Below are 27,810 nucleotides of genomic sequence, written 5' to 3'. Positions count from 1 at the left end.
GTGGTTTTGTAAATGCACTTTGTTTTAAAAGAAATGTAGGTTAATGTGTATTGCTTTGCCTTTTTGCATCTTATGCTAAACTTTAAGTTCAATGTCACCATGAATTTTCCTCAGAGATGCGATGCAGCTGAACGTCCTGGCCACTCAGAAGATGGTGGCACTGGCCCACAGGATGAAGCAGCTGGAGGTCTTCATTCACATCTCCACTGCTTACGCCAACTGTGACCGCGAGCTCATCGAAGAAATCATCTATCCTCCGCCTGTAGATTACCGGAAACTCATCGATACACTGGAGTAAGTCTCCAAGTCCATGGTGTCTCTAACATGGTGGGGGGGGGCAGTCGAATTGCCCTTTATAGTGTGATTCAAGGCACTATGCAGGATTTTCCCCACACTGAATGTTTTTCCTTTCTGTTCATTCAAACTGTTGTCACTGTCTGCAGCCGCCTACCACCAGTGTGAAAGACACCAACACAGGCAACATGTGGTGAAATAGCAGCAGAATCCTACTCATGCCATATTGAATTACTGAAAATAATACCTGATGCCATGACAATACCTCACCTACAGCAGCTACACCTACAACTATGCAAAGTCCAAGACAACAGGGAAACTTCCTGCTTTCAGATATGTTCAATCTGTTTGAACGGCCCTCCAGCCTTCAACTCCAAGTCGTGTAAATCTTCTTTGAGTTGCAGGTTCGTTGACATATAGCTCTTTGGCCTCCGTAAACGTAGCTCAGCTTGGAGAAGTTCATAGTGAATAATAGCAGCCGAAAGTGAAACTGTTTGAAAGGTCCCAGACACAAACAGAGGCAGAGAAGGCAGAAGTGGGAGTTGGGGGCTGTGATGCAGCTCGCCAGTCACGGTTATTTGTAGTAGTTGCCTGAGGTGTTAGGCTGGTCATTTAAAAATATTTCAGAAGGTCAGTCGGACTTTGCATTGTGTGGCTTTTTAAGGTTGATTTGGACAGCTTCGTTTACGTAGACATCGGTTTTGGAAAGGATTCGGTATTCCTCCAGATTGCTAGGTGCGGTAAAAGGAAGTCATTGGGATTATCAAGCTTAATGTCAATAATACACTGGACCTGCTAGCTGAGCCATGACAGGACAGTAAATGGCTGCTTAGGAGCACTAATGTTTGAGAGCCTGCCAACCTCAGCTGTTGAGCTAGATTAGTAAAACATTAGAAGCCTGTGGATTGCATAGAGCTTAGTAAAGATGACTCTGAGGGAATCTATATATAGTAGTTTCCAGGTTTTTAGGGAAGTTGGATGATGGTGTGGTGCAGACAGGTGGCATGCAGGTTTTGATGATGGATTGTGGACAGATTTTCTGCAGAGAGAGATACAGGACACGCTGAATACAGAGCTGATTTGGGTAGATATCTTGTCCTCTCTTGGAAGCGAGTAAAAGAAATGGAACTAGTACACAATGCACTGAAACTTGATGTCTCATTTCTTGAGTCACAGCACCAGGTACAGATTTCCAGTACCTTTAATTTGTGGCTTGGTTACTCATTGAGTGAAGGACCACTTCTGAATTGTTTGGCAGGTCAAATGCAAATGGCAGCCTTCAAAATAATCTTTCACATCCCATAGTGCATTAAGCCTTGCTCTTGCTTCAGTAGTACAATGCAGGTTTTACATTTAGGGTGATGCATTGTGTTTAATGTTTGCAAAAGCTTAGCTGTTTCATAGAAATTAGTAACTATTTTACTAAAAGCATTGATGCTGTGTAAACTGTGAGTCACTGAAGCTTAAAGTTGAGTATTGAAGGATCCTTTCAGTTCAGGTTTATTTATGTAGTGCTGCATCACAAGCATGTCTCAGATCCTCACTCTGTAAATTACAGAGAGAGTCTTAGATATGACTAGTCAGCAGTCAGTCACAGAACAAAATGATGTTATTTACAATTTATCTACAACTAAAGAGTGACGGTATAGGGCCCACCATAGCACACCTGGGACTTAACAGGTGGCTGCTTTTTTTTTTTGGACTGAGGACATTGTTATTCTTCAGTGCACCGGATTAGTGCTCTTGGGTATTTTATTGACATAAAATTCCACCCCTCTTGGTTTTCCCAGATGGATGGATGAGAAGCTGGTGTCTGTGCTGACTCCCAAGCTGATTGGAGAGCGTCCAAACACCTACACCTACACCAAGGCCTTGGCCGAGTATCTGGTGCAGCAGGAGGCTGGAAACCTCAATGTAGCCATCGTCAGACCATCCATAGTCGGAGCCAGCTGGAAGGAGCCCTTCCCTGTGAGTGGTTATTGGTGTTTTCTTCAGACTAACGAGGATAACGTCTCACTGTTGGGTGCTAATTGCTTAGTCTGACCTTACTTCATGTGTTGGAGAAATTGGAAGATAAGGTCACAATTAACCTGCTCCCCGTCTGCTTATTTAATATAACACCGCATAAAGGCTTGCTTTAATCAAACAAGTACTAAGAAATGTGAAGACATACCGAAGGAGGCAAAACAAAGAATTTTTGAATGTGTTGAAACTCATGCAGAATTACTAATAGTCTGACTTCTCTTTCAGGGCTGGATTGATAACTTCAATGGGCCTAGTGGGATATTCATAGCAGTAAGTATTCCAGTAGAACAGCCTTGTCCGCTCTCTGTAGTTGCTTTTTATTTTAATTGATAGCTGAATTTCTCCTTGTTTGCATTATGTAATTGAAGCTGCTCTGGGTGAGATTTTTATGCAGCTACAGAATCTTATCACACAGAATTAAGTGGGGTTCCAGTGGATAAAGCATGTCAACCATTATTTGAGACTCTGTAGATTTGCCTTATTTGTCCAAATGATGTAGATCCCCACCAACCCATTTTGTGTCTCCATCCATAATTGCGATAACACGATCGCAGCATTTGTATCAGCAGTTCTTTCCTGACCCTCTGTAGGCTGGTAAGGGCATCTTGCGTACAATGAGGGCATCTAACAACGCCGTGGCCGACCTGGTCCCCGTGGACGTGGTCATCAACACCACGCTCGCCGCCGCTTGGTACTCCGGATCACAGAGGCACAACAGGTTGGAGACACACTTGAATGTTTCAGTCGTCTCAGAAGGTCTCCCACCATGACCCATCACCTGGTTGTTTTATTAGAGTACATATGAAAAGTGAACTGTTGATTTACTTTGAGTCAAGTTGAGAAGCTTAAATCTGAAATACTGCTTCTTTCAACAGGCCTAAAAACATCCTGGTATACAACTGCACAACTGGTGGAATCAACCCGTTTCACTGGGGAGAAGTCGGTATGACATGCTTCTTACCTTACCTAAGCATAGCCTTTGTAAAAAATCCCCTAGCAATGGGTGCTCGGATGTTTAATTATAGCATCTGATCTGACATACTGTGCCTGTCATCTGAGCCAGCGTTGGCAGGTTTGGCCCACCACACCCTAGCTTGAGCTTTTGTTCCTTTTTGAACCTGGATTATCTCTCACACTCAGGACTGAGTTGATTTACAGTGAATACCACCCTAAAACAGAATTCACATCTTATTTTTGGTCCTGGGAGCTTTTCAGTGGATTGGGTCTAAAACCAAGAAATGGCAATGCCTAGACTGTAATTTGGTGTATTGAAAAAGATAGAAAAAAGCCTGTTTTTTTTACTGTTTAACATTGGACTGTATAGACATAATTGCTCTTTACTGGTACAAAGAGATTACCGGTGTAGTGAAATAGTGCCTATCTATGCTGAACAATCTTTTTGTCTTGTTTTTTTGCATTGGACGACTTTGTTAACAAATGACTGATGTCTAAATCCTAGAAATAACATGGTAATTGTGCTTTAGGGTGGTTTTTGTCTTGAAGTCTGGTTCTGCATCTCTTGCTGGGTAAAGAGATAAGGAAAAGATCGTTTTTGAACTGATAATTGAGTTATTATTGGGTAGGTTCCGTATCGTGGATTGTTTCTTGAAGTCAGCTGTTATGTACTTGGCTACAGGCCGAGAATAAGTTAGCAGAAGCGTTGTTTTTCACATTAAGTACACTAATGTTAGTTGATGTGCTATTTGTTGGAAATGAGAGTGCTTGGTGATCAAACATTATTCTAAGTGAATGAAGCAATGGTAAATAATTGGCCCTGATGAAATGTATGATTAGCAAAGCATATCTCAACACAATAACTATTAACACTGTGGAGGAATGAGCTGCTTGTATAGACATGAAGTGGCTGGTGTGTGTGTGTGTGTGTGTGTGTGGTAACTCAAAACCTCAATTCTCAAACTCAGTCCTCATGTCATTTTCCTCTCCAGTTTTAAAAGTTTTAGAGGTTTTAAAAAGTGCAGGACTCTCTATTTCACAAAGGTCACAGGAAGGTTCTTAGTATTTTTACAAGCCACTCTACATTAATCTAATTGAACTCTTGATTATTGATGAAACCTGTTGAACAACCCTCTGTTTCTTAGAGTACCATGTAATATCCACATTCAAGAGGAACCCCCTTGAGCAGGCCTTCCGTCGGCCCAATGTTAATCTCACATCCAATCACCTAATCAATCAGTACTGGATTGCTGTGAGCCACAAGGCTCCGGCCTTCCTCTATGATCTGTACCTCAGACTGATTGGACGGGAGCCCAGGTAACCTCGTCATCGTCAACTCTGATATACCGCACCTTTTCCGTCAGCCAAACCCCGCACAACCTCTGCTGCTTTACTTCTGTTACACTTCTGAGTGTAGTAGCCGACCGTCCTAGCTGTGATGCTCACGTGGTATAATATGATGCTTGTGGCTGCTGTTTTTTTAAGTTTAAGGTTGTAGAACCCAGCTGTTCTCCTGGACGTTCAGGAAAGTAGCGATGGGTTCTGCAGTCTTGACTCTTGCTATTTGCAATATCACTGTTCTCCGTTGGGTTTCCAAAATGTCCACATCTCAGTTCAGTTAAAGGATGAACAAAGATGGACATGGTGTTAAGATGCTTTTGGGAACCCAAACCAGATATTGGCCCCATGGAAAAAAAAAAATCTCTGCTGGCCCGTGAACTCCAGTCACAGTGAGTTGAGGGGACAGGATGGATTCACGCCATGTCCTTTCTCTGTGAGAAGGCAGTGGAAAGCAGCACATTCTGTTGCTTCTGAGCAATCCAAATTCTTTGAGACCTGCAGTGTTAGTGCTTGGCGCTAACGACAGGCTAGCATTGTTCATGTTCTTACTGGGCCTTCATCTTGCCTGTTAACTTAAAGGATTAGTTTTGGTTTTTGGACATTGGCGAAAAAATGCGTAAGTTCTTCAGTAAAACAGAATGGTACCAATGGAATGAGCGGTCTCAAGGCACAGTAAAGTGATGAAAATGTGTGAAATTTGGTGTACTTTCATGTTATTTAAGTTCTTAAAATACATTTATAGTGGTGCTCCTGTTCTTTTGCAGTTTACCTTGGCTCCGCCGCCGTTCTCTGAATAGTGCACTCGCTGCCGATGTAATATAACATCTATCCATGAGTTAATCTCACAGCCCTGTAGGGCTGCACTGTATTTGAAAAAAATTTACATTGCGATATATATTATTTTCTGCCATATATATTACGATTTGAGAAAATACAGTAAATTTCACCAGATACACAGCGTGTTATCCATGTACATATATACAATGAACAATTATTATTTTCATCATCACTTTAAATGTTTATGCTCTTAACAAAACAAAACCCTTTTCTACTTCTGCCACACGTGATTCAGTCCTCGTTCACTCGTCTAGAAATTGGCTTGGACTCCTCCTCTTCAGCTTGTGTGACTCTAACATTGATATGGACAAGTGTAGAGACAACCAGTGGAGAGGGATTTGGGGATTTATGGGTTACAGTCGTGTTATTTAGGGCTGCGCTTGATCACTTCACCAAACAACCAAAACAGGCAGCGCTCCTTCTCAGGTTGTGATCGGTGACCGGCGGGGCCTGCTTCGGTTGTGTGATAACGTGATCGAGTTCATCCCTTCAACTGATGGCAGACTTTTCTTGTGGATTAGTCATGGAAAATGTGAACCATGTGAGTTTTCCTTTTGTATCAAGCAGCAAAAAGAGTTGTAGCATGACATGTTTGAGTATACTTACCTTACTTGACATCACTTGTCCTACAATGTGACTGTTGCACATGCGTACGTTGCGATTTTGATGCTAAAACTATATATTGTGCAGCTCTACAGCCCTATGTCCAAAAATCTGAACTAACCCTTTAAAAGACAGGAAAACCACTTCCTCCTCCGTCTCGTCCTCTCTTCTGTGTCCTCCTTGTCCTGTGTTATCTGTATTTCTCTCCTACAGAGTACTGTATAAACATGACCTTCAAGACCAACCCATTAGAGCAGGCCTTCAGAAGGCCCAATGTCAATCTGCGCTCCAACGCTTTTACTAATCAGTACTGGACGACTGTCAGCCACACGCTGCCAGCCCTGCTCTATGACGGCTATCTCAGACTGACGGGCCGCAAGCCCCGGTAAGGTTGCAACTGGCCCCGCCCCCTTCCCAGCGAGGCAGCCCCCAACTTTTTCCACATGTTCCCACAACCCCATTTTACCCTACTGACCTTTTCAAGGGGATTGTTTTCTCATGGTGGGGCTCGCAAGGGTCAGTGGTAGAAGACACAAAAGTTTGCCGTGTTTTGGCTTGACTTCATGGCATTGGCTGCACTAAAGACAGAACCGCTAAAATAACAACACAACTGACTGAGCGCTGGTTCCTGTCAAAGCATGTTTTCATGTTTGTTCTGTTTTTAGGAATGTCCAATCATTTTTAATCATTTTTCTGAATTGACCTTTGATGCAGTATGAAACGTCCTGAATTTGAGAAGAAACGCATAAATACATAGATAAATAAATACATATGAATGTATGTGTATTTGTATTTATTTAGTTATTTATTTCATTCTAGGGTTGCAAAAGGTTGGAAAATTTCCGGTAAATTTCCAGAAACTTTCCATAAGAAAGTTCCAGGTTGGAAACTTTGCATGGGAACTAATGGGAATATATGGGATTTAACAGGAATTAACTGGAAATTTGGGGTAATTATACAGACTATCATATTCAAACATAAATATCAACATGTTTTGTCATAAGCAGATGTGTGCAAATTTTGAAAATGACATTTTTGACTGATTTATTTTTGAGAAGAACTTTCTTTCACTGAACAACAAAAAAACATGAACATTGAATACAATAATCATATTCACAAAAAAAAATCCCATCCAAAATATAAAATGAAAGCATATTCTGTAAAGCCTCTTGAGTCTCTGGTTTCCGTGTTTTTCCTCAGTCCTTTCAGGTCTCCTGTGCAGGATCTGTACATGTAGGGGGTGTGGCGTCATGCACGGGGTGTGGCCTCGTGCAGGGGCGTGGCCTCACACAGAGGGTGTGGCCTCACACAGAGGGTGTGGCCTCAGCAGCCCTGCAGCCTGTAGTGTGCTGTGTGCATGGGATGCAGGAATGCACAGTGCAGGTTAGACGCTCAACTGAATTTGCATTAAATGTGGTTGGTTTAACCAAGATTATGCTGCAAGATGTTTTTTCCAACTACATTTACGTTCCCTGTTAGAGGATAACCTGCAAATCTGCAAATTTCCAGTTTATTCCTGTTAATTCCCATATATTCCTGTTAATTCCCATGGAAAGATTACAACTTTTAAAATTTTGCAACCTTAATATATTCCAAGAAAATAGCATTACTTGAATTTTTTTTTTCTAAATAAGCCATGCCATGAACCTCCATTACTATCATCTTCTACTCCTCAACCAATCATGGAGAATCCAGAAGCACCGTGGGACTTACGGCATTTGGCAATTCATGTTGTGTTCAGTAGGGGACAATTAAATAAATGCATTTGCTCTTAATAAGTCAATTGGCTCCAAATGATTTCAATTTTATGTCCCACTGAATGCAGCCATTTGCATGTAAAGTGATCGGTATTCAGTTTTTGAATTGTTTCTGCACAACTATCAGCCAAAGGTATTTCAGACATTACATTTTTGCAAACCAGTGCTTTGTTGTACTACATTTCTTTTTTAGAATCCAAATTTTCACACGGTGTTTGGCTGTCTGAAATTTGTTTGGCTTTGTAACCAACTCTCACATTCTAGGAATGTGATTTGATCCTAATTGGGTTTGTCACTGACTGTAAGTAATGATTATCTGTGTCTCTGTGTGCTGATCAGCTGTGCATGTTTGTCACGTCCTCTGAATCACCGGCCTTCGCAGAGGGAATCTGAGTCACCACAGTCTGCCTCGTTCAGCAGCGCTGCTGCTGCCAACATTTCATCCAAAAGATCATGACTGTAGGCCTGTTTGCATCGTGGCCTAGTCTTATTAATTGCGAACTCAAACAGTTGCAGTCATGTGCTCCACGCTGGCTAATGAACAATTTTTAAATTGATTGAATCAGTCAAATTTGCACAGTGTCAAGGCTCAGAGGCCCTCTTTAAATCGTCACTGTAGACTATATCATGTTTCTTTTTGCTATTTTACATGAAGTATCAACTCCAATCTTAATTAGCGCCATACTTCTTTTGTTATTAAATAATTATAAGTTATTATGATTTCTGAGATCTAAACTAACATACATCTTTGAGGTATATTAACTGGATTCACTTGCGCTAACAGGAGACTAGTTTTATCAACACAGCAAGTCTTTCATAATTCCATGCCTGGAACTACTGTGGCTGTGAGACACATGCCATCCATTTTGTATTGGAAATGAATCAAAATTGCCTAAAACGCATTTTGGTTAATGTGAATCAAATTGAAGTCTGACTCGTATTTGGTTCCTGGTCATATCCTGTCTGTCCTCCTGGCCTACACGCAGATTAAATCCAGTTAGCCCTCAGCTGACCATATGTAGCTCAAATCCCTGATGATTGTCTGCACACTAAATTCATTACACACCGTCTTGCCTGGGAGTTCTGCTGGAGATTTAGTAATTAAAAGAATCTAAATCTTCAGTAAAGTTTAGAGTTTCCTGTGCAGCTGCGTAAAATGGGAATTCGTTCTACGGCACAGGGAATGTTCTTGAAGCAATGTGGGCACACGCATATTATATCAGATTTGTGTACTAAATGACTTTAAAGAACAAATCATAGTGAATAAAGAATGTTTAAGCCCTGGTTACAAAGGTGCCTGTACATTGCCTCAGACCACGGCTCCCTGTGTCGTCGTCTTTGAGGATTTGCTTCAGTATCTCTAACGTCTGCCCGCTCTCTCCCGACTCTTCCTAACACTGCGGCACCTCGGCCTGCTTCTCATTTTTGCTCCGACTCTTTTCATCCACTACACCCATTACACTCTCAATCGCTCAACTACTGCCTTAGTTCGCTCTCTCTCCATCCCACCTCTTAATTCTCCCACCTTTTTCCCCCGATTCCTCTATACACTCCTCCACTGTCTTACTCACTTCCTGTCTCTGTGCTTGACAACCATGTTCTAATTTTTCTCACCCTCCCATAACGTCCCATCCTCCCTTACCTCTTGGCTCTTCCTCCTCCTCCTCCTCTCCCCCACATCTCCCCCGTGCCTACCTCAGGATGATGAAGACAATCACTCGCCTCCACAAAGCCATGATGGTCCTGGAGTATTTCACCAGTCACTCCTGGGTGTGGCACACTGACAACATCGCCATGCTGATGGCTCAGATGAGCGCCGACGACAAGAAGGTGAGCTGCCAGCGACACATATGTCATGTTGTAACAGAGGCGATGACATCTCGAAACTTCAACCTTTGCAGCGCCCGGTGATTTTTGCATGTTTAGCCAAACGCTCAAAATCACTGGTGTGGTCCTCGGGGGGGTAAAAAAGGCCCACATCCAAGGTGCTGATTCTAGTTCAGTTGTTAGTTGTGAACAGGTTATTTAATAATCAAACCTAAATGAACCACAGCAAATAGTGCTCCCTTTGTAGAAGCACAGTTTGATTGTTTTGGTTTGAGTAGATTATTGCGATATCGCTGTGCACTGCCAACATCAGTGGATCCGCTGCAGTATTGGCACCCTCCTGCAGGCGTAACGGAAAGTAAGTTATTATTAGTAAGTTTATTTAAAGTGCATAGTCACCTGTTTTTCTGCACACCTTACAAGGACATCAGAAAGAAAAAATAGAATGTGACTAAGATATGACTAATCGAAGCCTCACCATTACCTCTGGGAGACTGACATTCAAGCTTTTTCCTGGGTTTAGTGTTTATTTGCTGCATCTGTTCTGTCTCAATCATAGCTGGCACTCAGTTGAATTTATCAGCAGTTCCACATGTTTTTGCGGCATTTGAGAATCTACATTATTCCAGCACTTTTACACACAACTTTAAGCCAACCTGCCAAGCCGATGCACACTAATGCAGTCTTGTGGGCAGATGTGCAAGAGCAAAGATCCAAATCAGGCGTTTATTGCAGGTATGAGCACAGCTGGGGCCATCTGACAAGCTGGAAGGGATGGCATGCCTCTGCAAAATATGCTGTTACCTCTCTTTGGTCAATGTGTAGTCATCGACAAGGCTTGTTTTGCCCCATGCATGAGTATTTCCAGTGCCGTGTTTGACTGCTGGCTTTATGCACATTAACATCACATAAGGTCTGTGATTGCAGTCAAAGTTCAGACTCTGTCATCTGTAAACAAGACTTTCTCTAGTGGAATTTTGGTGTTGTGTGGCCCGTGCTAAACCATTAGACTCGTTTTGTTATTGAAAAGGTGGTTTGGAAACGGCCGCTCTCCCGTTAAGGTCACAGCTGACAGGTCGTACTTTCACTTTTATTTATCTGTTTATTTTTTACTCACTAGAGTAGGCTGTTGTTTGTTCAGTTAGCTTTGTATATTGGATGCAGATGCTGTTCTGCCTCATAAAAATGTTAGATGTCTAAGGAAACGGCGCTGTTTAGCTGCAGTTTGGTTCCTCAAAGACTTTTTCACCACGTAGGAGAATAGTTTGGTCCCTAACCGCTTGAATAAAGCCATTTTTGATATTGTTACAGAGAACTGGCAAGCACTTTTCAGTGGATGTTTTTTTAAACACTAGTGATAATGACAAGATCAAATTATAGTTATTATTTGATCAGTATCTGTAATTTATTTTAAAGAGCAAAACAATTCACGCTGTATTTGGAATATCTTTATATCTGAATGAAAACCTTAAAATGTGGATATACAGCATTTTTAAAAATGTATAAAGCGGATAAATATTGAAATAAATAGTTCTTGGTAATGGAGTTTTTGACCCCACTGAATACTGCACATATCTTCTGATAAATTTTCTAGCAGGTTCTGCTACTAGTACTGCCTTTTTCCACACTTGTCTTGTTTTACAGTGGATTTTTTTCATGCGCTCATCCATACATTCATACTGAAAGCTCTTGTGCAGGATTTTCAATGAGTATGCTGTTTACCTTTGCTTTATTTTTATTTATGTGATATTTTTCTTTGCTGTGGCCTCACCATGTGCTGATGCAGTTCCCCGCCGTCCCCTCAGGGATCAGTAAAGATTCCTCTTAATGTCTTTCCACCTTTCTGCATTCCCTCTGTCTCCGTGCATGTCCTTGTGCTTTGCGTCGTTTCTGTGTGTCGTCTGTGAGAGAAATAGACATTTACACACTCTTGAGATGGCAGCCACATATTTACCATTGACTTAATGCCTTATGTCTGAATGTAGGCTGGGTACAATAGAGTGATTCATGTCTTCATTGGTGACTTGTCTCATAGTGAATGGGGACATTGTTTTAGATAAAACTTGTATCTGAAGGAATTTACATTTCTGGAAGGCCACTAACAGTAAAAGACTTATACATTTGTGTCTTTTGCATGACAACTATTTAATTTTGATATCTTCATTTAATGTTATAAAACCTGACAGATCCAGAGTGTGTGTGTGTGTGTGTGTAAACACGCTTCATCAGAGGTCTTTGTCTGTGACTACAGTGGCTTTATTTTACTGAAAATACTGAGACTATTGAGTGTTTTATGTAATAACTTACTTTTAATGTTATATTTTGATATACCTCAAGTTTATTTTTTGCATATATAGAGCTCAGTGTCGATGCTGCTCTCTTTGTTTGAAAATATATGAAAGGGAATAAATACAAGGAGTTAGTGTTTATGGGAAATAGTGAGCGTGTTGATAAGGAAAGGGTATTGATAATTGTTAATTGTAATTCCAGCCCTTAATTGAATCATATCACCAGGAACCTACAGATTTCCATCACTGTCATTAGTCAGCTACAAGTCATATGCTTGCTTATGATAATGGATAAAATGTTACAAGCATCACATACAGTTTGAATTCACCATCTAAAGAACATGTTTAACATTTTATTGGTCCTTTATTTCATCAGCAAGTCTCTTGGGATATGGCCTTTTTATAAGAGAGCCCTGGTTAAGATGGCAGCAGATAATGAAATGATTAAAAATAAAACAAACTTAGTTATATGGAGAACAAGGCTTGATCATCGGCTGGAGAGGTGGGCAAGGCTCCGTGTTACATGGCTTGTGTTTTGCTAAGTGACGAGTGGGCCGCTGTTGGCAGCCTTGGAGGAGGCATCTGCCCACCAGTCGACACTCGGAACAAAAGTCCATTATACCCATTAACTGGCAGTCAAAAAGAGCCACTGCTTTCATTTACTGCCAGTAGTAGAGAGTCTGCACCCTCTCCCCGACCCAGAACACACAACGATTGGTTAGCAGTCAGTTAAGCTTTCTACATGACAACCTGACCACATTCTGAGGAACCATTTTCACAACTTTCACAAGACAACATGAAGTGCAGTTCTCTCACTTTCACAGTGAAGAATGAACACCCACGGCTACAAACCTAAAAAATACTGTTTGTTAAAGAAGCAACATGATTTAAAATAGTGTTTTCTATGAAATGTTGTTCCCAGTAAAGATTAGATTTTCTCAATCAGAAAAGTTGAGATTTCGATGACCTATGTTTCTTTGCTCTGTAGGTGTTTAATTTTGACGTGCGTCAGCTGCACTGGGCAGAGTACATGGAAAGCTATTGCATGGGCACCAAGAAGTACGTCCTCAATGAAGAGCTTTCAGGACTGCCTGCTGCACGCAAACACCTAAACAAGTAAGACACCACAGCACCCACACGGCCTCACGACATGCAAATGCATGCAAATACTGTACGTCAGCAAACACGGGACACCCTCTTGGAAACGGCTGCTCTTCTGTATGAGTAGGCAGCTTGTATTCCATGTGGATCGCCATCAATAAATCCCTGGATTAGCACTTAAATATCCTCTGGGCTCCCATACATAAGCACTGTACTCATCCTTCCATTAACCAGTGATATTGGTTGCATGTGACACCAGGGATGTCAGATTATGATTTCTAGTAGACCGTACAGTTACAGTAGCAGTAATCCTCTGTAAGAAGGCTCATGTGTATAGTGCGTGTGCACAGGCACTACACAGAAACACACTGTACGACAACAGATTGTCGAGGAGTAGATGAAGGGGAGAAAATGCAGATTAAAAGTGGCGTGTCAGTCATATGTATGTATGTAGGAATTCAGCGTGGCGGACGATGACTTGTGTCTGTGCATATAGAATGGACAGCTACTTTTTGGTTTTATTCTCAAGCTTCATCTTTACCCGGGCAAACCCAGTAAAAGATTTGAGAGACTGGGCCTCATTCATCAACATGTTCATAAATGTTTGTGCAAGTCTCCTCCTGTATGTGTTCGAACGAAATACCTCCGCTGTTTTTATCAAAATTGCCATGGCATTTCCTTGATATGCTCGTTTGCAGTTTACAAGTGATTGGCGTTCATCAACATGCAAACACGTTCTCGTGGCCCCCAGTAATCATATTACCATAATTTCCCAAGTTGGGCTCCCAGAAAGTTTGATAAAATCCCAATTTTAACACGTTTACATAGGTACAAAGGAAACACGAACATGTTATTTGCATGTGCCCCATCATTTTTCTCAAGTGTATATCTGTGTCTTCCAGACTGAGGAACATCCGCTACACCTTCAACACCATCCTGGTCGTGCTCATCTGGCGCATCTTCATCGCGCGGTCCCAGATGGCCCGAAACATCTGGTACTTTGTGGTCAAGCTCTGCTTCAAGTTCCTTTCCTACTTCAGAGCCTCCTCCACCATGAGATACTGAGTCAGAGACGTGAAGGCGGCTTTGGCGGAGGCATGAAAAAAACGAAAGGACTCTAAGGTTGTGGATGATTCAGTGCTTGAATTAACAGCCCTTAATAACGGTCTACCTTGCTACCTATCTCTGGTCCTTACCCCGACACTCAAGGCTTACATGGAAGCATTAAAACAGTGTGAACATCGTGAACACAGACTAGCACTTGGGCTGGTGTGGACTTCAGGCTTGTCGAGCAATCCAGTCGTTGCATATCTTGGATCTCTAAGCATTTCATGAAACAGCATAGCACATGGACGTTATCCCAAATGTAACAGCCCTCGGCCTGAAGCCCCAGCCCTGCACCGCAGACAAGCAGCACTTGGACTATTTGGCTCCCGGCTAGCACTCAAGAAGCAAAGCCCCCCCCTCTATGCCCTTGTTCCTCTCATTTCCCCTCTCTTCTCTCCAAACGCCCGATCCAGCACCAGCCTCACTCCCACAGATCCCCCAAGTTCTGCAGCAGCCCTCGTCCACTCCACTCGCCTGTCTACCTGCCTGGCTGTCTGCCTGCAACAAAAGGCTATGCACTGGAAGATGCTCTGCTGCAAAAACTCTGAGCTGGTTTCGGGTCAGTCCAGGCTCTGTGATACTGTTACTGTAGGTCAGTCTTCTAAAACCTTGCAACTCCAGATTTTCATGTTTTCCTTTTCTTTGTTTTCCCCTGAATTTCAAGTTTGTGTGCTGAATCTTTTTGGCGCTCACGGGAACCTTTTTTTAAAACCGAGTGGCAGATGATGACACCATAGTATTGGCGTCATCAGCCAGAAAGTGTAATTTTCCCAGCGCCTGGTCAGGAATTTTCATCTGACAGCAGCATTTCGTTAGTGAAAGCATTAAGGCGTGAGAGAAGCGGCTCTGTGAAGATAGTTGGAAGCAGCTATACCTCTCAATCAAAACAAAGGTGTGTTCAAGGACAGGTTGGACTAAGGAGCATTGTTTAAACACTGTTTTGTCCCCACCCACAAGACCATTCCCTTAGCCAAAGCCATTTCAACCAAGATTTCGAGGGTGGGTTCCACACAGCCGCACAGAGAGTTGACATTTCAGGGGTTTGGAAGCGAGCTTATTGAAGCATCTTTCTGCTTTACTGATCCTGCCCTCACCAGGGCTTTCAGTCTGCTTTGGTGAATCGTTTACATTTTTTCCCGTTTTAGTCTGGGCAGCGACAGATGCCCAACAGCAATGCACTTCTGTACGTTTGAAGCAGACTGCAGCGGCTGGCTTCCTAATTATATGACCAAGCACAAGGTAGATTCTAATGTGATGGCTTTTTTATCCAGTGCCTAAAAAAAATAAAAAATATTCTTGCATCAGCAGATCTTGCAGTTCAAGCTTCTACGGCTTTTTTTCTCTCTTGTATGAAAGCCATTTTCTGACCGTCACCTTACAACTGTTTTTGCCAAAATACCTCTTAGTTAACGTGTAGATAAGACAGAAGATACTGTCAGGCTAGGGAGAGACGCATTTAGATAGAAATACTTGCGGTGCACTGGATTTAGCTTGCCTTGCAAGGAGAGTTTTCACTCCTTTTTCTCCAATTTGTTCAACAAGCTAAACGAAACACACCGACTGTTGGTTTATATCTTGAATGAGTCGCCGAAGAATGGATATTACTATATTGATGTCATTCATATTGCGTTTTGTTTTTAGTAAACTGCTTTTCAAGTAGCTCTAACCGTAGCTCACTCATTTTTCTGAGAGGTTTGTTCCTTTACCGTAGTCGTCATCATTTGTGTTAATTTTCATCGGTGTCGTAGTTCATCTTATTTCTTGGTGTGTGCACAGGTCTGTCGTCGTCGTCTCGTGCTTATGCTGTCGACGAACCTCCAGTTACTTACCTGTACCATTCTGATGCCTTCACCACGTAGAATAATTGCCTCGTGAGACAATAATTCTAGTGTAATAACTGAGATAGCAACATAAGCTGAAAGTGCATTTTCTCGCATCATGTTTCTTTCCGGGGTGTGTGTGTAGGAGTTGACCAGCAATGCCATATTACAGATTCTGTCTTTAATGAACTCAGAGGTTGTCTTACATACCCGGGCTTTACCTGGGTAGTTGTGCACTTTGTCACATTTGTCTTCTCTGTTTCTTACCTCTGTCATTTCTCTCATGTTGTACATAGTCATGTGTGAAGGAGGTAGGGTGTGACTGAGGACTGATCCTTGGCTGTACTCGGATTTTGGAGTGTGTTAAAATCCGAGCAACCTGAACACTTACATGATGTGGATGTGTTAGTGTGATTAAGGAACTGTGTTTTGGTCTCGGCACTCTTACAGCATGAGCCATTTTGAATCAGATCGTATGATTTAAGACGAGAAAAGAAAAAAAAAACACCCTTTGGAAAGACGTGTGTCCGTGTGAATCGTGCCTGAACTTTGTCAATATTGTAACAATGTGAAAAGAGAGCAATCAGATCTATGTTTTCTAATCATTTTGTGTACAACTCTATTTAGGTAGACTACATGATATTACAAAAACAAGAGATGTATTTTTATGCTAATGATATTGCGTGGCTATTTATTTACTGAAGAAACGCTTGAGGACATAGATATTACTGAACCGACTTCAGCTGCTGTAAATAATTCTCTTTAACATTAAAAAAGGATGTAAACATAACTGCAATATAGTCAGAACTGAATTTAACTGTCAAGTTGCTCGTCATTTGACTCTATATGTACATGTACCTTTATTTTCCTCTTGAATGTAATAGAATAACACAGCCTGGCTTCTTTGCACAGCGGAAAGCTTCCTGATTGCTGAATCAAGAATTAAACAGAATACTGTAGTTGCCTGTATTTTCAATATTGATCAGCAAGTTTTGTCCCTTTTTTTTATTTTCGTTGGTTGGGCGGACTGTGTGCTGAAAGGGATCCTTGCTTTAACTCGTTGCTGTTTAACCGTGTTTCTATGTGATGATTTGAGTGACTTGATCAGTTTCGTGGTCGTGGTGGAGGTCTATGATTCCTTGTATAGTTTTGTGAAAGAAAAACAATGGAGCAATGGCAAATTCAGGTTTTTTTTCTTTCGTCTTTTTCTTTTTTTTTCCAAGCTTGTCATTGTGATCGAGAAGTTCTCCATGTTCTCAGTTTTGTTTCGATGTCAGGGATTCAGACTACTGGATCATACCAATGGTTTGCTAATCAAACAGGGCATTGCACACTAACATCAGCTGTAACTCCAGTTTTGGACCAAATCCTAATTTGAGTTCTGCAGGCCACACTGGGCTGTTATTGGAATAATTCAATCAGGAAAATGTGTTTATTTTAACAAGTCATGGATTATGGCGTGGAACTTCAATTTGGATTTGGGACTTACATCTTTTTTTCCTCTTCCCTGAGGCTTTTGTCGGCCTACACAAGATTATTAATAAGCTGTTATTATGGTTATTCAACAGTTGTTCTGTCTGGTTTGCCTGCTATAACATAATGATTTTTTTTTTTATGTGTGTGTTTATGCACTGTTGTTTCCATGAAGTAGACATGTTACCAATTTGCTGTTTACTACCATGACCTACTGATTGTCTCTGATTCGATGGCCTGTCTGTTAATTAGCTCCCTCAGAGTGGAAGTGCTGATCCGAGTGTCGCCTCTCTGGGCTTTTTGTTTCCCAAAAGCATCAGAGCTCAAAGGTTACCGGGAAACGGGACACACACACCTTTTTCCCAGCAGCCATTTTGACATGAAATAGCAGGGTATACGCAGGCGTCACTAATGGCATTAATTATTGTTTGAGTCCTTCAACCTAAATGGAGCAGACCTGCAATTAATGTCAGTAACACCTGGTTATACCCTGCTGTTTCATGTCAAAATGGCTGCTGGGAAAAAGGTCTATCATGAGGAATACTGACCAGCAGGATGTGGACCCGTCAAGGCTATGCTTTCATAAATCTGTATGGTTTATTCTGGACGTGTAGTACCTTGGCGACATCACTCGTACTTTTGGGGAGCATGATTAACAAACAGTCCGCTGTCTGTCTTCAGTTTCCAGACGGAGGGAAAGCAGCTCTCGCCACAGTCATTGTCAGTGTAAAACTCCAAAAACAACAAATCAATGGGTGCCTTTTGTTTGTAAACCAAAAAGAAGGAATAAACAATGTCAAACCCTCATCTGGCTCTGAGCCCTGCTTCTCTCAGTAGTGTGTTAGTCATTTCCTGTGTGTGTGTGTGTGTGTGTGTGTGTGTGTGTGCAGCGAAGGGAGGGGCGCCATGATTGACAGGCAGACAAATGAACGTTTGGTCGGTGGATCCCGTCTGTCCGGCTGACCTGTTTCCTGTGGTGCAGAACTGATCCGCCCGCCACTTCACCTCTCTGTATCAGGGAGCCAGATTAAAGTGAAGGCTATTGAACAGCTCCATTAAGATTTAATGCTGCCATTCAGGATTATGCCCCACTCTGTGAATGGAGGGATTGGGCTGCCCTGTTTTTTTTTTTTTTTTTTTTTTTTTTTTTTTTTTTCAATATGGCGCAATTTACATCAGAAAACACTGACAGGGCGGTGCTTCTGTTGATGTTCCAGAGGCTCTCAAGAATTATTACAGTCCTGTCAGCTTCTACATACTTTGACCTTCTTTGTGTTTGGATTTGCTGTGTAATTGATGACTACATTGAGGTTTTGGCACTAAATTGTAAATGTTGGTGTTTCATAAAAGCCTCGAGGGGGACGTCATGATGTTTTCTGTCAGTACTGGTTTCCAGGCAGAATCCCATGTGGCTGCAGGGAGCATCATGACTGGGATCTGTTGCCCTCATTTGACCCCTTTTGCTAAGCAACCCGACCCTGGAGACGGTGTCTGGGTATTGTTCATTAGAGACAGGTTTTATTTCACAGGCTGGTGGTCATGCAGTTAAAAGCAATGGTCACTGAATTTCTTTTCTTTTTTTTTTTTTTTTTTTAAAGCTGCTTTAAGAATTCGCTCATCAACCCAACTGGATTTTTTGTGTATGGTGATGGTGGGGCAAAATGTTTTCTGTTTAAAGTTACTAAACTTAAAGCAATCAGCCTGTCTAACCCTGACCAAAGAGAAAATAGGATTAAAAACTAAAATCTACACTATGAACAAATCCAGGAGATGGGAATTGTATTAACAAGCAATTCAACACCAGAAAATGTTAGATGGCATGTGTGAATGGAGAGGATTGATTTCATCGTCAGTGTCAGCAACAAAGCTCATGTACAATATGAAAATATACCAGTGACGGTGGTGTAAATCTCCCAGTGCCAGAATGTATTGGATATGTAACAATGAGAGGAATATGTTTGTATGACAATTGTACAAAATTATTTTTTGCGGAATCTCACAGTGATGAGGGAGGATTTTGAAGAACAACAACAACAAAAAAAAAATCATAAATGGAGCCTGCAGAGGCGGCCACGAGCAAAACACTCTGAATGCTTGTAATCTGTGAAACGTGGCTTTAACTCAGATCGAGCTCATCCTGCTGGAGTTTAGCCTGCCATTCAAATCAAATAATTAACTCTTTCAAAATAGGGCAATGGACCATGATTCACTGCTGTTTTGCAGGCACAGCCTTAACGTTGGACGAGGCCTGCCAGGTCGGGACTGCCCAGCATTAATGCATCATCTCTGATTGGCAGAGCTGACTACAGAGTCTTGAGACTCACGCAAAATGCCACCGATGAGGCAAACGCAGTTACGGTAGACGAGAGATTTTGTGAAAAACGCAACAGGGCAATAAAAGCCTAAATGGACTTTTACAAAACAGGCTCCGAGTGTCTCTCTGTCGGACTAATGGAACATGGTGCCTGCTGCCAGCTTTACATCAAGTATTCATGAACATTAAATGCCTCTTTAACTCTCTTTTGCCAGAGACAAACGTCCTGATGTTGTTCTCAGACCACAGTCCTACAGACGTGCATTGGCTGTCTGTGAAGCTGCACTTTGACATCTTACTGTACCTAAACAATGTCTTAACAACAGGCCTGGCTTTGCTCTTCCTCCTCGTGTTTCCGTTCAGTGTGTGGGCCACGGTTGCAGGCCCACGCTGACGGGAAACCCTCCGTATTTTGTGCTCTTCCCTGCAACACCTGGCAACAGACGCCTGGCAACCGCAGCCCAGCAACAGTGCCAAGCGCTGACTCACAACTGTGCATACCCAGTGGGGCCTGAGGCGCTGGGCAGCATAAACAGGAATAAGGGGCTTATGGGGCTTATCACAAGGCAGAAAACACACACACACATCTCTGTATTTGTTTTTTTTTTTTTTTTTTTTAATGTTCACATACTTTCCTAAGAGCATTTAAAGAAATAACTCAGGCCATTTTCAAGTGCTTCACTGGGAGTGTGCTGCCTCAAAATGAATGACAAAGATATAGATCAGAAAACTACGCGACTACATGAGCAAACACAAAGCTGAAAAAATAAAAATGAAATTAAGAATCCATTTTTTGATTAAATTAAACATCTTTTCTTGTTATTTTAGTATCTGAATTGGAAAATACTGCAGGATTTTGCTTTTAGTTGATTTTTATATTGACATAATCTGCTTTTTTCACATTGATTTATGTGCTAAAAGTGTTATTTTGGGAGCAGTTTTGCTGTGGAGGTGAATGGAGAGATAGAAATCCAGTGTTGTGGATTGGCAGCACAGAGCAGCTAATGAGGACTCATATCACACCCAGGGAACTACAGTAACTATACTACACACTGAAATAGATATACTGAAATAGAGATGTGGATGGGAAAGTGGCAGCAGAATCCAGTGAATCCAGTTCCGTCTGAGAGAGAAGCGTGACGATAAAAAGAATTCAAGACGTTTTTGACGCCATCTCAAATCACAGACTGACAGGCACGAGGATGTGAAAACGCCACGGATTTTCCCCACAGAGAAAAGGTGTGGGACGCAGAGCTGCATATTTGGACAAGACTTTGTTGTCAACATCAAGTCAGACTAAAACTGTTGATCGCTGCCACGGCCTGCTTTTAGACAAAGAAAACAGCACCACCTACAGAATACACTGCATACGCCGATTGATTGACAGCTGATCTCCAGTGCAGAAACACCACAGCAGTGTTGCCAACATCAAAAATGTGGATTGTTACCTAAAAGATAGCAGGATTTCGGGGTCATCGGTATGATCCATCCTCCCTAGCCTTATTCCCACAAGATAAATAGTTGCAAGATCTTACGTTTCTCAGGGTCAAAACTGCAAGTGCTGTACGTGTCTGCACTCAGAGGCAAGTGCTTTAGGCGAGGCTTGCTCATTTGTCTTCAAACACATTTTGCTTGACCAGTATGTTAAAACTTTTATTTTGTACTGTTTTGAATAATCATCAAGGCCACAGGTACGTGGTGTCTTCCTCCGTCAGTGTCTCGTCTCGTACTCACACCTCTGCTCTCTGGTAAGTTAAAACAAATCTGACTTTTATTTCAGCAGCTTAGTGAAACTAACTGACAGATCATGACAGAAAGGGTAATTTTGTAATGGACTACAACACTACCTGATCAGTAGTGAAACTGATTCACATGCCCATAGTCATGCAAGAATGTAAAACCAAGCAGCTTTATAATTATCCTCCAATGAATCTCTCAACAAACTCTTAACAATGTCCCTCCTGGCTTGGGCGGCGTGTCTGACTCATGCTGGGCTTCAGAGATACGAGTCAGTCTGTCACAGAGTGAATGTGGTGAGTGCCTTGTTTTCTGCAGCCCCTCTTATAAAGCTTCGCCTCAAAGGTCAGGCTGACCATCTCCGGCTTTCTTACATCGCCAGGCTCCCACAGTCACCTCTCTGGAGACAATGATGAACTGTAAACCTAAATATCTAAAATGAAATTTGGAGTCTTTCAACAGAAAGACGTAAAAGCGTAGGAGTCTGCAGTCAGTGGATCTACCAAATGGGTGGATTTTTTTTTTCACTTTGGCCCTCCCCTCCCTCGATCTCCATCTTTAGTGCGTCACCATGTATGTGCCTCATGCATCAGTGACAGCTAGACTCCCTCAGGTTTTCAGTCTTTGTCTTCACTTTATAACATGGCCCACTGTTTCTCCTCTTTGAATCAGTTTTATTGCAGCTGCGCTATTTGGGCCTCTGTCCTGGCTGTAGTAAAAGGCAGTGGATCTATGTTCCCAGGGTCCTAAATTCCCAGGATCCTATATTCCCAGGATCCGGTGGAACCAAGGTCCCAAGTTCCAAAGGTCCTATGTTCCCAGAATCCTTTTTTTCCAGGGTCCTAAGTTCCCAAAGGCCTATGTTCCCAGGGTCCCGTGTTCCCCAGTTCAGTATTCTGTTAAAACACATTAACCCTAACCCTAACCCTCGAATACAGAGCTGAGGAATATTCTTTTTCAGGTTCTTATTATGTGCTATATAGAGCTTGGGGACATAGGATCTTGGGAGCATAGGACCCTGGGAATGTAGGACCCTGGGAACATAGGACCCTGGGAACATAGGACCCTGGGAACATAGGACCCTGGGAACATAGGACCCTGGGAACATAGGACCCTGGGAATATAGGATCTGGGAGAACACATAGAACTGGGGAACGGATGACCCCTGGAACACAGGAATGATATCTTGTATAAAACCCTGCAAACCTCCCATATTGGACCTTGAATGTGCAAATGTATTTACCGAGGAGATCACAGCAGTCTGATTTTGTTGTGTTTATGTGTTGCTGTAGTCAGTCAGTATTCCAGTGTGGAGAGTTCAGCTCATTATTGCTGCTGTAAGAAGCATGACGTCCAGAGCTCTTTTCAGCAGCCACCCGCTGCTGTGTTTTATTGGCTTGTTAATGAGTGTCCACACACACACACACACACAAACACACAAACGCACACACCAGAGTCCATAAACAAATTTGTCTCTCTCTGGTAGGACTCAGTCTTGATTTGTGTAGAGATGAGGACCACAAGCGTGCTGCTCTCTCTGTGTTTTTGGTTAAACAGTGGTGTCTGTGCTGCTCATGCAGGTGAGTGACGCAACCAACACCAAACACGGGCAGGCAGATAAAGATACACCTGAATGGCACTCATATTCTGCATGTGTGTGTGTGTGACCTGATGTAGCATGCATTATTCAAAGAGATTTGTTAAACTGAATGATGTAGTTGACATGCTTTATTTACATGTTACATATGACTTTTATGGCTCCACAGTAAAGGTGTGACAACATCAAACACACACCTGATTTGTTCTAAAGAAAGTTTTTCACTCTGTGCATCAGGATCCAAGTGCGGCGTTCCCAAGACCAGCAGCAGGATGCATGACGTTCTCAGGGTGGTGGGAGGAACCGAGGCCACATACGGATCACATCCATGGCTGGTCAGTGATTCACCCTCCATGTCCTGGCTTCTTTAAAGGGATAGTTCACCCATTTCGAAAAATGTGATATTATTCCACCATCGGCTTCTTGGTAGCCTTTCTTATTAAGGCCCTTCTCCCACCATTGCTCAGTTTGGCCGGGCGACCAGCTCTTGGAAGAGTCCTGGTTGTGCCAAAAGTCTTCTATTTGAGAATTATGGAGGCCACTGTGCTCTTGGGAGCCTTCCTCAGATCTGTGCCTTGCAGCAGTCTGTCTCTGAGCTCTGCAGGCAGTTCCTCTGATCTCATGGTTTTTGTTCTGATATGCATTGTCAGCTGTGAGGCCTTCTATAGAGAGCTGTGTGCCTCTCCAAATCATGTGCAATCAATTTAATTTATCACAGGTGGACTCATCAAGGTGTAGAAACATCTCAGCAACCATCAAGAGAAATGGGAGACACCTGAGAAATTTGTTGTTGCAAAGGGTCTGAATACTTTAGGGTTAGGGTTAGGGCAATGTGATATTTCAGTTTTTCATTTTTGATAGATTTAAAAAAAAATTCTACAATTTCTACAGTTCTGTTTTCACTTGGTCATTATGGGGTATTGAGTGTAGATTAATAAGAGAAAAAATGAAAATGAAAAAGTGAAAAAAGCGAAGGGGGTCTGAATACTTTCTGAATGCACTGTAAGTATTGTACATCACAATAAAGTGCAACTAACTGGACTTCCCTACCTTTTATTTACCCCTCCATCACTGATGCTGGGCTGAGCAGTGATTGAGTATCAGAAAGCCTGAATCAATTATATCCATAAGCGCTTCCTGAGCAGCCTCACATCATCTGTATCAGTTTCTTCAATCAATGATGCAAATGTTGAATTCCTGTCAATGCAGCATTATCTGTGCTTAGGTTTCTCTGCAGAGCAAGGGATCTCATTTCTGTGGAGGAGCAATCCTGACAGAGCGCTGGATCATGACCGCCGCCCACTGCTTTGCATCGGTCTCCAAGTAGGCTTCTTCCCTCATCTGGTACCTTCTTTAACTTTCAGTCAGGCCTGCCTCCCTGGTACAGGCTCGAGACGCACCTCTTTCCTAGTGTAATTTACGAGCTAATCATTTTGCCGCAAATGAAACCCCACTTGAATTTTACCTTGTCCTCACTTGGTGCTGGTTTCCTCTGCCTCGTGAGTGATCGCTGGAAAATTTGATTCATGGCAGATTTGTCTAGACTTTCTCTTGCAAATCCTTCTTTTCTCCTCTTACTAGAGAGTTTCTTGACGGTGTGAGGGTGGTGGTGGGAGAATTTGACCAGAGAGTTCATGACGAAGAGGAGCAGGTCTTCCTCATCAAGAACATCTCAGTCCATGAGAAGTACAAGCATGCTGTGCCCATGAGTTATGACATTGCCCTGCTGGAGTTGGATCAACGTGTTCAATTGGGCAAGTTTCCTTTCTGATTATGAGTACAGTTTGGCGAGAGCTGATGAGCGTTTTATTCTCTACAACATAGTTATGGCGTGTGTTACATCAAATTAAAGGTTAGGAAGTAAACTTGTGACTTTCCAGTCCAAGAAAACCTTTCCCCCAAAACAACTGGCACTGAAGTTCACTTGAGCAAGGCAGCAGACAAAACAGTTTGTTAGTCTTTCCTTATTAAATGTCAGTGTAAAAGATGTACTTATGTGATTCCTGGCTGGGCCTAGTGCCATAACAGACTGATTTATTACAATCTGGGTCATTTACATCAGTTCTTTAAAAATAAGTTAAAAATGGAAGTATCGTGCTGCAGTGGTGCAGTGCGCCAGTTAGCAGGCCGATGCACTGGAAGTATTGGTAACACTTTACAATAAGAGTACAACAATTAACGTTAGTTAACATTAGTAAATGCTGTAATGGTTAATTAACTGTTAGTTAATGATTATTATGGCATTTACTAATGTTAATAATATCTACAATAACCCTTAAATAACAATTATTTAAATTTAAATTAAATTTAAATTAATATCTTAGCATGAACAGCATTAGTACATGATTCTTAGACACATTAGTTAACGGTTAGTTAACTGTTACCTAATGTCTATTAGGGGAGAGTGGGGTAAATAGTGCCAATTTTTACTTAAAGTGCCTTTAAAGCAAGGGGATTACAGTAATGCCTCCAACTAAAATATGCACATATAGTTTAGGATGTTGTGCATCCCTGGGAACAATCACTTTGGATCTTATATAAACTGTTTGAGAAATATAGCTTTCGAAAAAAAAGTGGTTTTGTGGCACAACCTGCCCCCAGTGCGGGATAAATTGTGCCCTTAGAGAGAATACACTGGGGTAAATTGTGCCATTGATAATTGAAGTAAAACAGATCATTTTAATCTCACAAATGATAATGCTATATAAAAGCAAAACAAATTCAATACAAAATTATTTATTTAACATTTATTTATTATTTTAACAAGATCACAGGCCACTTTTCTATAACAAGGCCTAGCACCACATGAACACATACCCAGAACAAAATAAAACTTCCAAAATGAGCACCTGCAAATCATCTTCATCTGATTCTGAATAGTTTTAGTGATCAAAGGTAAGAAGACAATGTACAATAACAATAAAATACAATAAAGTAATATATAGTATATAATCACAAGTTGTGCCACTGGCACAACTTACCCCAAGGCCCTTTGGCACAAATTACCCCAAGCCCACCATTTTGAAAAAAATGCCTCCCTCAGCTGTTTTGAGCTAACATCATGCTAACTGTATAGACTCATGGTGTAGCTTACTAAAGTACTAAAACCTGTGTGAACTGTTTTCAAAGTTTTCTATAATTGTTCAAACACAGCAATCAAAAAACCTTGATCATGGAAATTTTACTTTGGAGGGCAAAAAAAGGTTTTTTGAACTGAAATGTGCTTTCCTCTCAAGCCATGTGTCTCCCTTCTTTGCAGGATGAGTGAAATGGATGCCTCTTCAAAAATATGTGGTCACATGACCAACTTCTTCTATGGTTTTCTAGATAACTGGGGTGGCACTACTTTCCCCTTGGCACAAATTACCCCACTCTCCCCTACATGTTACTTAATATTTATTACGGCATTAACTAACGTTAATTGTTGTACTCTTATTGTAAAGTGTTACCGAAGTATTGGTGGATAACCAAAGCACGCACAAGATTAACCTCCTTATACACCAGAAGAAAAACAGCCAAACTGATTAAAACTCCTCCTCCTGATTCAAACACAAAAGGTTTGTTTGGCTTACCAAGAGCACATGTGCACAGGAGGATGCCATTTTTTTTTCTCCTAGGATGGCAAAGTCATTTTTTAAAATTTCAAATGGTCATTTTGGCTTATTGGTTCAGGTCAGGGTTAGGTTATGGTAAGGGCTGGGTGTAAGTTGGTTATGGCTAAGATTAGGGAAAGGCTATAGAGAATGAATGTAAGTCAGTTAGGTCATGCCTTTGCCATCCTAGAGGGAAATCCTGGAGGCATCCTGGTGGCTCAGCGTACAGACATTTATCTCACCATGGTTTTCCTAAAAATCTACTAATGCAACTCTTCAAGTAAGCCCCGACTATGTGGAGATGGTTATCAAATGTATTAAGTTCTCAAGATGTACTAAAACAGTATCAGTAAGTAAGTGTAAGTGTAAAAGCTCTTAACAGGATCTATGATGAGCAGTACGAGCGTCTTTGTGAACCAAATTATATGGATAGGCTATATGATGCAAACATGTTGTTGATAAAAATAATACTAAAAATCTCTTTCACTCTTGTTGTGACTGTCTGCAGGAGTTCATGTCCAGCCAATATGTCTGCCTCTGCCCAATGAGAATTTTCTGCCTAAAACCAGATGCGTTGTGGGTGGATGGGGCAGGATGAAAGAAAGTGAGGAGTCACTCCGGCCATGTTCAGTAAACAAGTTTAAAGCAGTTTAAAATGCACAAGGAGGCATGGAGGCAGAAACATCTACTTTGTCTGAATTAAACTTCAACAGGCGGAGCAAAGAAATAAAACCACAACTGTTTGGAGCGCAAGGCAGCTAACTAACAAAATCAAATGTCAAAACACTTGGAAATGCCTTTTTTCATTAATTTAAGTCCATGGACTTGAAAACGAGTGGCTAACATCAGGATGTTACCTGCTTCCTCTCTTACCTCTTTCAGTTTTATTTGGTTTCAGTGCAGCATTACAGGCAAGAATTATGCAAATGACACAAAACCCCCCCGACTGGAACAGTGCTTCCAGATTTACCGAGCACCCCTTATTTCAGAAAAGTTCCCTAAGCATACAGTTGGGTAGCGGGGCTCTTTCAGGGACTTTTTGCTAACCATTTCAGCACTTTTGGGTACCTTTGAGTACTTTGGGGAAAATTTGGGTAACTAAGCATTCTTGGGTAATTTCATAACATTTGGGCTAACCATGG

General features: G+C 41.8%; 2 protein-coding genes across 3 annotated transcripts in view; both read left to right on the top strand.

The window, feature by feature from the left end:
• far1 (fatty acyl CoA reductase 1) overlaps positions 1-16,568 on the top strand; it is a 31,325-nt gene extending 14,757 nt beyond the window's left edge. Inside the window, exons 4-12 of one of the 2 annotated variants that reach the window (XM_030053004.1) lie at positions 115-294; positions 2,085-2,262; positions 2,545-2,589; positions 2,910-3,037; positions 3,195-3,262; positions 6,268-6,439; positions 9,512-9,641; positions 12,915-13,042; positions 13,930-16,568. In XM_030053004.1, coding sequence (XP_029908864.1) covers positions 115-294; positions 2,085-2,262; positions 2,545-2,589; positions 2,910-3,037; positions 3,195-3,262; positions 6,268-6,439; positions 9,512-9,641; positions 12,915-13,042; positions 13,930-14,092 — 1,192 coding nt within the window. In that variant the 3' untranslated portion in view covers positions 14,093-16,568. Of the gene's footprint in view, positions 1-114; positions 295-2,084; positions 2,263-2,544; positions 2,590-2,909; positions 3,038-3,194; positions 3,263-4,418; positions 4,591-6,267; positions 6,440-9,511; positions 9,642-12,914; positions 13,043-13,929 lie in introns of both variants that reach the window. The other variant, XM_030053005.1, reaches the window with a different exon arrangement.
• A 6,763-nt stretch (positions 16,569-23,331) lies between these two features.
• The window catches only part of LOC115360924 (ovochymase-2), a 13,498-nt gene continuing 9,019 nt past the window's right edge, over positions 23,332-27,810 (top strand). The window contains exons 1-4 of the mRNA XM_030054109.1: positions 23,332-23,410; positions 24,301-24,398; positions 24,657-24,829; positions 27,177-27,272. Coding sequence (XP_029909969.1) covers positions 23,348-23,410; positions 24,301-24,398; positions 24,657-24,829; positions 27,177-27,272 — 430 coding nt within the window. The 5' untranslated portion in view covers positions 23,332-23,347. The remainder of the gene's footprint in view (positions 23,411-24,300; positions 24,399-24,656; positions 24,830-27,176; positions 27,273-27,810) is intronic.

Source organism: Myripristis murdjan, chromosome 6 (assembly GCF_902150065.1).
Source record: "Myripristis murdjan chromosome 6, fMyrMur1.1, whole genome shotgun sequence".
Taxonomy (NCBI): domain Eukaryota; kingdom Metazoa; phylum Chordata; class Actinopteri; order Holocentriformes; family Holocentridae; genus Myripristis; species Myripristis murdjan.
Note: the sequence above shows the minus strand (reverse complement) of the source record. Positions and strands in the feature narration are given on the sequence as shown.